At 38.5% G+C, this 12,432-nt stretch overlaps 1 protein-coding gene across 4 annotated transcripts in view; it reads left to right on the top strand.

Annotated features, from left to right (window-relative positions):
• The window catches only part of LOC139119361 (uncharacterized), a 147,707-nt gene that overhangs the window by 78,771 nt on the left and 56,504 nt on the right, over nt 1-12,432 (top strand). For 2 of the 4 annotated variants that reach the window (XM_070683149.1, XM_070683147.1), the window contains exons 2-3: nt 6,659-7,182; nt 10,708-10,930. In XM_070683149.1, coding sequence (XP_070539250.1) covers nt 6,900-7,182; nt 10,708-10,930 — 506 coding nt within the window. In that variant the 5' untranslated portion in view covers nt 6,659-6,899. The other 2 variants (XM_070683145.1, XM_070683146.1) reach the window with 2 other exon arrangements.

The raw sequence follows: 12,432 nt of genomic DNA, 5'->3' as shown, positions 1-12,432 counted from the left end.
GTGTTCTCGAAACTTTGAGTGAAAGAATTGACCTTTGGCCACCATGGGGGTCCCGCTCACAGGCGCTCCGTAGCTGGGTAGTCTGCTAAATTGATCGATTTTCGGCTCGATCTATTGATCCAGTAGTCGATATGCCCGCCACTGCATCCTAAATACTTAGTATACAGTGAGTATTTAGGTTGCAGTGGCGGGCATATCGACTACGGGATCAATACGATCCGAAAATCGATCTACTTAGCAGACTACCCAGCTACTGAGCGCCTGTGGTCCCGCTGCTGAGCTATGCCGAGGTTACCCTGGAACAACCGGAACCGCAAACACTCGCACCATACAACTTGCAGCTCACCACGACTACTCACCGTAGCCAGCGACTGATAAGCCGTCGCCGACTTAGAGAGTAAGACTCGAGTTTGATGCATTCTGCAGTCGTAATATTGTGTCACGGTCCCTCTATCACCGGTCTGATGACACAGATTAATTTCCACTGTCAAAGGTCTGAAAGGTGATGGTGTGAATCACCGCGACTATTGGGTCAGTTCGCAGCGACATATCACCTGAGCGTTGGGCGCCATTTTTGAATGCAGTGTTCTGTGTTTATAGCCAGTTTATAGCCGTTTTCCTTTAAAATCTGCTAATCTTTTGCGTCTGAATCATCCTACAGTTAGGAGACGTACATTTTCTCTGGTGAGCGTTGCCTTATATGAATAGTTTACAGTATTTCCTTGTAACATTTGCAATGATTTTTGTGTTCATGTTTGATCTCTTTTGCATGTAGGCCGATCGACACGTATTTGATTTTTGTAGACTTTCTAGGTGTTCGTTTCAAGAATGACATTACTACTATCCTCGTGGTATGCTTTAAACCTACTTTGAATGGGTAGGCAGTTTTTTGGCGATTACATATCAAATGCCGCTTGAAGTATCGAGTGTTTTTTCGAACAAGTGATTGTTGTTTTGAGTCAAGATGGCGGCTATCTTGCTGCGGTACCGCTCCTGGCTGGTTGTTGTGGGGAGTGGCCAGGAAGTGGTAGGGCTACGGAACCGCAGCAAGCGGCTATCGTGAGTAGTACCTCCTGATCCCGTAATTAAACCTCGTTTATCAATGCCTATATACAACAGTCAATGTCAACCCCCCAGGGATACCGTGACATTGGCACTATATAGGCATTATCGGATAATATTATCTAAGTTAGTCTAACTTAGAAGGTCTAATATTAGAAGGATGCCCGACATGCTGTTGTATTGGATAATATCCGATAAAATCGATAATGTTGTCTAACATCTAAGTTAGAGTTTAATATTAGACGAGTGGGGAAGGGGCTGATGCCCGACATGTTGTTTTATTGGATAATATCCAATAAAATCGATAATGTTGTCTAACATCTAAGTTAGAGTTTAATATTAGAAGGACGGGGAAGAGGCAGAAGCCCAACATGATGTTTTATCAGATAATATCCGATAAAATCGATAATATCGTCTAACATCTAAGTTAATATTAGACGAGTGGGGAAGGGGCTGATGTCCGACATGCTGTTTTATCGGATAATATCCGATAAAATCGATAATATTGTCTAACTTCTAAGTTAGAGTCTAATATTAGAGGGGGAACTGGCTGATGCTAGACACGCTGTCTTATCGGATATTATTGGATAAAATCGATGATATCGTCTAACTTATAAGTTAGAGTCTGATATTAGAAGCGGATAGGTAGAAAATTCTAAAAAGCCTGTTTTATCAGATCATGTCGATAATATTATCCATGTTAGATCACTTTGGTCTCACGTTCCTGGAACTCTCTAACTTAGACATTTTAGACGATATTATCCGATAATAAAGAAAAAGCCTACATGTATGTCGCGCCTTCATTAGGGATTTTAGGTCACGTGACAATTGTGTTGAACGTACGCGTTCGATGCAGGTCTAGTCCGAACTTTCGCGTTAATTCTTAAATAGACCAAAGAATCAGAGAAAATGAAACTGTAGTGTTGAAGATTATTATTTTAACTTCATTTTGGGAAATTTTCACTTTTGTACTACGTAAATGGCAAAGCAGCACGACTACAAACTCACGCGTACCGGCGATTTTGGCGTCCATTATGAGCGTTGTGCCGTGACCTCGAATGTCCTGCGAAGGAGATCGAACATATACCTCTTTGATAGGCTCTCCGCATGACTTATTCTGATCGCCTCACTATTTTTTGAGTTGGTACGAAAGTAGAGATCATGGGCTTCATTTGAGGGGGCAAACGTTAAAATCGGCCGAGAAAAACTCAATCTGTGATCAAACTTTGTGTTTCGTTTTGTTTTTTTGAAAGAAAATCTTGATTTCCTTAAACGTTCGGCCCCAAAATTAATTTTATGATAAATATTAATTGTAATTCTGCAATAATTACGAGTCTGACGATGCGAAAAATGATGCTTAAGGCCCTTTTTAGCGAGTATGGTTTCACCCCAACTTTACATCCGGGTACTCCCAGGAATCACATACAAGTAATCGGCGCTTCGCCGCATGTTCTGTGTCAGGAGGTCTAAGCTGAGTTCCGACGTTCATGATTTTGCAGCTAGATTTGTCTGATTTCTTATCTAACGCAAGGAACTAGAGAAATATACTTTACCCTTTCAAACGTTAAAAATCTAAAAAAATATTTTGTTAAATTTAAATCAAGTTCTAAAATGTCACAGGTATCATTTAATTGTTTACAGGTATTGTTGTTTATTTGTTTACCTTGTAAATATAAATCTAAACTTTTTCACATATGCAAAGTAAATATGATGGAATATGATTATCATATTTCTGTAGATGTTCACGATACATAATGCATACAGCGATCAATGTCACAGGTATCATTGATTTTTTACAGGTATTGTTTTTTTGTTTACCTTGTAAACAGCATTCTAAATAACCTTTTTCACTTATAAAAATTAAAAACCATTGAACATTTCGTCAGCAATATCCACAAAAAATTTCATCAATTTTCAATAAGAAATGCTTGAGTTATTGCAAAAAGCACAAGAAATTGCAATTCTAGTTTCCTCAAACAATGTTCAAAATGGGGTCACCTGGTGGTTATGATAACTACAGGTGTCTACCATGGCATAATTTCTAAACAGGAGAAAGTTTTTTTCAAATTCAACAGGACATATCTCTGCATGTACTGAACCGATTTTCATCAAACAAAATGCAATCAATTGGTCTTGAAGAGAGCTTTCTTTTGATATATAATTTATTATTATTGTAGCTGTCTATCAATTTCATGTAAAATCCCTACCTTCATGCTCAGCTTTTCACAATGTGTGAGCCTGAAAACTTAAAAAACAAGTCATCGTTGATGACACAGTCCCCACTTGTTAATGGGTATTTTGATTACAGGTCCTCAGAGAGGATAGAGTCCTCTTCATTAGGTCTGTGATAAAAATACTTTTGAATGAATTCGCTTGATACATGTCTGAGTTATGGTTCAGGACATGAAAAAATCGTAACAAAATGGTTGCACAGTGGCCATATTGGATCGCATCACAAAACAAATTGATGTGCATAGCTATGACATTGGTCAATGTCCTTGTACCAACTTTGAATAAAATCGGTTGAAACATGCAGATATGCCTGAGAAATAGCTCTGTACACGAAAAAATCGTAATAAAATGGCCGCCTGGCGGCCATATTGGATCATATCACAAAACAGATTGACGTGCATATGTATGACATAGGTCAATGTCCTTGTACCATCTTTGAATAAAATCGGTTGAGATATGCCTGAGTTATGGCTCTGTACATGAAAAAATCGTAATAAAATGGCCGCACAGCAGCCATTTTGGATCGTATCACAACACAAATTGACGTGCACAGCTATGACATTTGTCAATAACCTTGTACCAACTTTGAATAAAATCGGTTGAAACATGCCTGAGTAATGGCTCTGTACATGAAAAAAATCGTAATAAAATGCCGCCTGGCGGCCATATTGGATCGTATCACAAAACAAATTGACGTGCATATCTATGACATTGGTCAATGTCCTTGTACCAACTTTGAATAAAATCGGTTGGAACATGCCTGAGTTATGGTTCTGTACATGAAAAAATCGTAATAAAATGGCCGCCTGGCAGCCATATTGGATCGTATCACAAAACAAATTGACGTGCATATCTATGACATTAGTCAATGTCCTTGTACCAACTTTGAATAAAATCGGTTTGAACATGCCTGAGTAATGGCTCTGTACATGAAAAAATCGTAATAAAATGGCCGCCTGGCAGCCATATTGGATCGTATCACAAAACAAATTGACGTGCATATCTATGACATTGGTCAATGTCCTTGTACCAACTTTGAATAAAATCGGTTGGAACATGCCTGAGTTATGGCTCTGTACATGAAAAAATCGTAATAAAATGGCCGCCTGGCGGCCATATTGGATCGTATCACAAAACAAATTGATGTGCATCTGTATGACATATGAAGTAATCCTTGTACCAAGTTTGAATGAAATCGCTCCCGGCATCTCTGAGATATCTGCGTGAACGGACGGACGCACGCACGCACGCACGCACGCACGCACGGACATGACCAAACCTATAAGTCCCTCCCGGACGGTGTCCGTGGGGACTAAAAATAGGGAAACTAATGACCATGACAGCCAAATATTTTGAAATACAATGGAATTAAAGAAAGTTAATGAAGCTGATGATTCCCTCAGGACAGCTGTGTAGGGCTGCATCCGTCATCGTAGCTGTGATATATTGCATCGGTGCTGTGGCGTCTATCGAATGCGCTCGCGTCAAGGGTCATCTCCACAGAACTGCAGTGAGTCACCCCATTGACTTTTTGGGTAGTTTACTACAACACTAATTGGCATCGCTGATTTAGCTCACAAATAATGAAATATATTTGTCTATGACTGCTGTGATATCACAGCTTCTGTCGTCGATGTGGATGATCAAACCATGCAATATTGATGTAGCCAGTTAGAGTGCATGGATTAGACCCTGAAATTTCAAGTCCTGGGTCAGCTCAATGGAATTAAATCAACTGATATAAACAATGATCAAACCAGTCACATTGACAAAGGTAATTCCTTAAAGTATGAGAGAAAAGATGTCTTAAGGAAGAAATTAAATTTTGAATGCCTTCAAAGCAACGGGTGAAGACACTCAATGTTCATGACCTTTACAGGACCACATACAAAACATTCTTTCCATGACTACTAATCACTACAAAAAGAGCATACCATTTCTTTCATATTCCGTATATGTCTCTTTATCATGCATGTTGTTGTGTATGCATATGTTTAGGTACATAACGGTTATATACTTGTTAATTGTGCTCAGGAAAGATCAAGATCGCTCAGGCTGCAATTTGAATTTGAGTAATGATTGACAGCATACATTAACATTTAGAACACAAGGTCAAATGGGACATTCTTGGACCACACTTTGTGAAAATATGTGTTTTCTAAATTAAATAGCAGTGTTGACAGTTGTTAGGTATGAGATTGGATGGAATATACGGCTAGTTTTCAATCGGGTTCGAACCCACAACATACGGCATCAGTCGCCTAGCGGAGAGGCCACAGAGAGAACCGCTCGGCTAAATCTCCACTCCCAAAAAGAGTGGTTCAATAGCCGGCTAAGTTGTTACATTTTTCTGAGACCGCTCCACACGTTGTAGAGTACGTGAAGCACTCACCCACGCATGCTCACTATCACACATCGCACATACAAACTTAACGCTGTTCACACGTCCAACTCCTGGAGATCTCGGAGCAAATCGAGAGTGTCTTACCCATAGCGTGACTTTTTCACTTTTGCATAGTCTTACCATTATCCCCTTTTATAGGGGAAAAGGGTGAGCTTAGGGACCATAGATAATTAAAATGTGCATGGTAAACACAATTTCTATGCTTAAGGGGGAGGGGGTTTGGCTGTATTTCGATTACCATGCAAAAAATTGCTCTACATGTTTTTATATCTCAACATCCTGCTACATGTTTTTATGTATCGAAAAAATATCGCGTTATATTGTTTGGCGTGAGTGTGGTTCAGCGTACAAGTAAAATAATGTAAACAATCATTTTGAATACACTATTTCATTTCATTTTGTTGGTCACATCATTGTCAAATTAGCGCTGAACAAAGATTGATTTTAGAAGGCGAATGCGAGGGGTGGGGGTGGGGGTTTGTAGAGTACATGTATGCGGGATTCCATTGCGTCATAATTACCAATTGTAGATACAGAATGATGCTTTTGCACTTCCAAACTTTCGTTTAGGGGAGGGAGTTGAGGCCAAACGCACTCAGTTGCGTTTACCGTGTGCATGTTTTAATTATCCACAGCCCCTGATATGGTAAGCGGCGTCTGTATGTATTTACATGCACGTCCTTCCACTTCTAATTCTAAAACTCAAAAACCGCAACACCCACCATCTCAGTATTTGGTGTACAGGTGCACCCAGGGGTGGAAATGTGAAATTGTTCAAATGAAAATGTCAAAACAAAATGAATTTCTGTACAGTATGACGAGAAATGGGTAACTTTATTTTTGTATAGTACGACTATGAAAATAGTGGAACTATACATGCAGTCATTTATACGTTTATATATGTAAATGTCTGACTTGTTGAAAAGCATGGTGATACATTGCCTGGTTTTTGTTTGACAGATATGGACGCCAAACCAGCTTTTCAACGTTTGTTCAACGGTGTTCTGAAAATGGGTCATTCTTTGGAGGCTCAGAAAATGACAAAAACTAATGGACCATACACCTGTAAGACTGCTGATGCTGTCAGGAAGCAGGCAATAGATGAAATAAAGCAACATGGTGGTGACTGGCAGGATGAACTTGTGGTGTGGGTCAGCACAGAATACAGTTTGGGTTGTTCATCGGGCAAACATTCCAATGGATGCTGGAGAATGGTCTTGGTTACTCCGGGTGGTTGGTCGATGGAATGTGGAATGAAAGACTGACAAACACCCCCCTGAGTGACAACAAGTTCAAGTTTAAGAAGTACCTTGAATCTTTTGATGAAGGGAGACACGCTGTTGAGCTGAAAAAAAGGGAGCGTACCGGTACATCTGAAAGGCAATCCTCAACCAGAATCATGCAGTCAGACTCTCAGGCATCTACATCAACACAATCTATTCCTGTGTCTCCACAAGTGTTATCAAACACTCCATCCATTTCAGGTAAGAATATACACATTTGAAAATACGAGCAAAGTGAAAGGAATATTAGATTGCAAAGTACTGTTTTTTAGCTCTGCTGTCAGTGATAGGTAAAAAGATAATTTTCTTTTAATGGAGTATTCTGATTGCTTTTAAACTTGGTTTGCATGTACCTAGGAACAACCTTCGTTGAGAATCTTCAAATTTTGGTTAAATTTTTTGGCAAATTTTCGCATTTTTGGTCAAAAAATCATTTTCTCTGAAATAGCTTTTCCAATTATTTTGAAACTTGATAATCATGTTCCCAGGGGTAAACTTTGTTGAGTACAATGTATGTTCAAGTTGTGACAAAACATGAAATAGTGTATTTTTGTGACAATTTTTGCTGTTTTTGGTCCAAAAAATGCCAAATATCCTATTCTTGAATTCTCTTATTGAATTGCATAAACTTGAGAATGGCTGCACACTTCACCTTTGTATTTGGTGTGTAGTTTCTTGCTAAACTATAAAAGGGAAATTGTTTGAATGAAGCTATCATTCGCAAAAAGTACGCTAAATAAAAAAATAATGAGCAGCATATGTGTAATCTTTGTGAAAATGTCAGTAACTGTGAGTCAGAATATCTATGATGGTGATATTTTTACAGAAACTCAACCTGAGACCTCAAGCCAATAATAAGTTGTTTTCTAAAATATTGTGGCTTGATGCATTACCAAATATTGTTTACATTAATTTCATGTAGTTACATACCACAAGAGGACATCTTTACCTTGGTATGGTAGCTTTTATCGCCAGTTTTGATGTACATGTACCAGGCTGCATGGTATTGTACTTTTGAAGTCCATTGCAACAGTTGCTGACTTTAAATACTTTTACTCTTGCCTGCCACATCGAACCAAATGTGAGCAAAGTGTCATTGACCCTTTTCTGAGTGGTAGTTTTATAAAATAAAGCGCAGAACTTTTTTATTTATTTATTTATTTATTTATTGGCTGGGAACAACGGGCTTTCGCCCAATTACAGTTCCAGCAAAAGACATAAAGAAACTAACAAAGAGCAAAACAAAAAAACAAAGGCAGTAACAACACAGTTAAAAAGAACAATCATTGGTAAAAAATACAGATCTAAAAAGAATAAACACTATCAACTTTTAGATTGACATGTTTGAAACATGCTTATTTCTGATATGTTATAGTGTGTGAGATTAAGATGTTTGAAATGTTACTAAAATCTAATTTTTTTCACAACTTTCACATCTTGTCACGATTCAATGCTCACATTACAGCTACAATAACTTTCAGCTATTTTTTTGGAGTATTATTTGTTTCTGCATCTACAGCAGTTTCTTGTTCTGCTTACTTAACCCTTAACACGCTGCATCGGTTCATAAACCGACACTACATTCTCGTTCTCAGCGCCACATAGGTATATAAACTGACAATTGTTGCCTTCTATGTGTTATGCCTAACTTAGCTATGCATTGCCGAACTCAGCCAGAAGAAGGCTATTCCTGACCCTTGAACCCAGTTTAGTATCATATAAGGACTAAAATAATGACATGCAGCCTAACAATTGAAATTTCTCGTAATTTATGCAAACTTTCTGTAAAGAGGTCAGCGGTTTGCATGAATATTTAATCAGGTCTGCAGTTTCACCCATAGGCGGATACCGCCAAGTGCATTGAATGAAACATGTACGTTTTGAAAGCTTTACCATGCCGTAGACACAGAAAAATTATGTTATGCCAAGCTACTTCCGTCTGAGTAATAGAAATGGCAGATTTTACAGTTTTTGGAGAATGAGAATTGAAAAATGAAGCGATTTGCTAGCCAAATCAATCGCGATAACGAACTTTGTACGTATCAGTGGCTCCAAGATGGCGGCGTTGTGTGATGCAGAACTCTCGACATGCAGCCCGAGGATGAGGTTTTCTAAGCCCAAAACATTCAAGATGGAGAAATTTTTAAGGATTTTGTTGAATTAAAGTGTATTTGTCGATTTTTCAAGCAATTGACTACTAGTAAGCCTATTTAAACTGTTGATATTGTGACCACCTCACCGGAGCGAGACCGCCATTGATGGTCGAACCAGTTTGTTCACACAAATGAAGTTGTTCCGAATTGTTGACCTTACGAGATATTCCCTACCGGACAAGCATTTTTTAACTGAAATGAACAAGGCATGAAACTTTCTCGATAGTTAGTGGTTTCTTTCTATTTTATGGTGCATTTTGTGGCTTGCTCGTCAAAATATGTGATCAAACTTGGCGAACGGATTGACTAGAGTACATATGGTGGTACGAGTCCGTGACTCGATAAGCCAAGGAGAGTTATTGAAAGCATACATGTTGTTTGTACGTGAATCAAACTTATGTCAGTTGGTCTGAACACCAAAATTAATCGATAAAAAGGATATGGTTGTATGTTGCCAAGTGGAATATTGGTATTCTAGGATGCTGTGGGGAGAATAGGACTAGAAAATGCAGGTGATAAATGGAAAAATAGTGGAGAAAAAATTGCCAGTAATAATCTTTACAGCCCTGATACGGCTTTTGCGGACCCAGGTCATACAGCAGAAGGGCCCAAGTGTGTGAGGGCCGGTACGCCTTATGGTACTAGTTTCATGATGTTGGGGTCACTGTCAGTTTACAAGTTTTAGCTAATTGTACATTCTTGTCATCTTTTTTTTATTAATTTTGTGCAAATTTTGTAAAAATATGAGTTTGAATTAAATTTTTGGTCACGAAATGATGTCCACAGTGCTGTGTGACGTAAACAGATCAGGCGATTTCCAAGATGGTGGTCGGTGTGTGGGTTCTGAGCGTTTCACGCTGTTTTCAAGTTCAGGTCTCTTTTTAGGTTCGCTAAGGAGGCAAGTTACTAAAACGACAGGGGTTTCATAAATTTTGGTGATGATCCTTCCTGTAAATACCTGGACATCTGAATTTTCTGTTATGGTAAGCCGTAATGTGTTTATGTACCCACAAACTTGCGGGGGTACACAACCCTGTGATTGTATGGCTTCGTTGATCTGTATAATTTTGTAAACAAGTGACGCAATGTGTTTTTCGCCAATGTTTCATCATGCAATGAGAGTACAAGTTGAATTTTTACAACAGAAGTTGGACTGCTGAAAAAAGCAAGATGTAACTGTTCAGTTTTCATGTATGATTCTGGTATTCATATAGAAAGTTTTGGTTTTGATAAGCGAGTTCTTTCACACAAAATATTCAAAATTAAATATAAATTGCAAACAAGGATAAATTCCTAAGTATGGCAACTAGCTGAACAAATTTCAACTTGGTTGCAAAGAGCGCCATTTTAAAGAAGGAACTGTCAACGAATGATTCAAGATAAAAAGATCCATGCAAAGACCTACATCTTCAGCCTCAACATAAAGAGCAAGGTCAACAAAAACTCAATTTGGCTACGTACGATGGTATGTTTTCTGTTGTGTCACATACAATTTTGTTTTTTTAGTTTTCAGTATTACTCAATGATACATATTCCTCAGATCATGTAACATTGGCATATCAAATCCTTGCAGAAAGTGCTGTCGCAAAAGACAAAGCTGGAGAAGCACACCAACGTCGGGGTAAAGTGCAGAGAAAGCCAACTCAAGCAAGCAAAAGAAAGGCTCCCACAACTGATAAAGCTGGAGCACAGTGCAAGAGAAGGGACACAGAAGAGAAAATGGCAAAATACCAAGCTACTCTTCAAAGTTATGCGGCTTCATTAGAAGTTATGAAGGAACAAGGACACTTTCAAAGGTATTACGACATTACTAAAGCAAAAAATATTGCTTCATTTTCAGTTAGTCACAGTTTGATTTGAATCAGGGTCTCCTCAACATCATCACTTAACATAGCTGTGATAACGCAGCCGTGCTAGTGATGGCTATCGATTGCATTCTGGTCAAGGGTCACCACCTCAGTACCGCTGCAAACCAATCCATAGGCTTTTTTGGTAGTTTACTACGACACAGATCAGTGTTGCTGATTAACCTCGGAAAATAATAAAATGTATTCGTCTTTGAATATATAAACTTGTATCATCTTTATCATTGACTGTCTATAATCTAAGACTAATTCTGTATGCTTCTTAACTACCTTGATGATAAGAACACGTATTTTCAACCATTTTCCCGTGAGCCATCAACGGTTTCTGCGATGTTTGCCAGCTTGCGTGTACAACGCGCTGAATGCGTTGGAGAATAATCGCAATCATACCAATCCATAATCCAATAACACTAGGTCAAAATTTGTAAGACAATATTTGTAAACATAGACACAAAACAGCACAGAACAGACAGTAAATAGACGGTACACAAACAAAGTCAAATTCATGAAAGAAAGATATATGGACCAAGAAGTGATGTTAAGTGTTTCGAAAATAGTAAGCGCATCCTGCCCCACATGTGGCACCCGCCATATATCAATATGTAAGTCAGATAGGTAGTGGTCACTAACTAAGGCCCCATGTCACCGATGCCATCAGTGATCATTTGTCGAAGAGAGATATCGTATTTATCAACCAGCTTGCGATATCTGCCAAAAAAGCGTTTGAATGTAGAGACAAGTCTTGCTCTGGTGTAACCTTGATTTAACAGTTTTAAAGAGAGATGGCCATGTCTCTCTACAAAATCACCATATGAACTGCATGCTCTTGCATATCGAATAAGCTGGGAAATGTATACCCCATAAGCAGGTGAGAGTGGAATATTACTGATGAGGTGTGGAAAATTAATTATACTAAAGTTGAAATCATCTCTCTTGTCATATAGCCTAGTAGAAAGGTGACCATTAGAGTCAAATTCAAGTAAAATGTCCAGATATGAAGCAGAAGAGGCCGTTTCTGTAGTCTCTTTAATCTCAATTCTGGAGGATAAATCATAGCGAGATATTTACTGAATTCAGGGTTATTCAATGAAATAACATCATCTATGTACATGTATCTAAATGTAAGGTTGAAAGTACGAGCTACAGAGACCTTTTTCTGCTTGATAAGGTTCTGGATAAATTCTGCCTCATATGAGAACAGAAATAAGTCGGCAAGTAAGGGAGCACAGTTAGTGCCCATGGGAATTCCTATACACTGTTGAAAATGTGTCCTCCAAAGGTCAGAAGTTCAAATTCGGGTAGGAGCCACCAAGGGCTCACCAAAAAAAGGTCAAAAATACATGTTGTCACAGTCAGAATAGTTAGCAGGAGTAAGAGATGAGTTGTAGATAGTCAGTGACACAGTTAGTACATGTTGATTCATTCAAAGGTTA

The sequence above is a fragment of the Ptychodera flava genome, chromosome 19 (assembly GCF_041260155.1).
Source record: "Ptychodera flava strain L36383 chromosome 19, AS_Pfla_20210202, whole genome shotgun sequence".
NCBI lineage: Eukaryota > Metazoa > Hemichordata > Enteropneusta > Ptychoderidae > Ptychodera > Ptychodera flava.
This window is presented reverse-complemented; position numbering and strand designations above follow the sequence as displayed.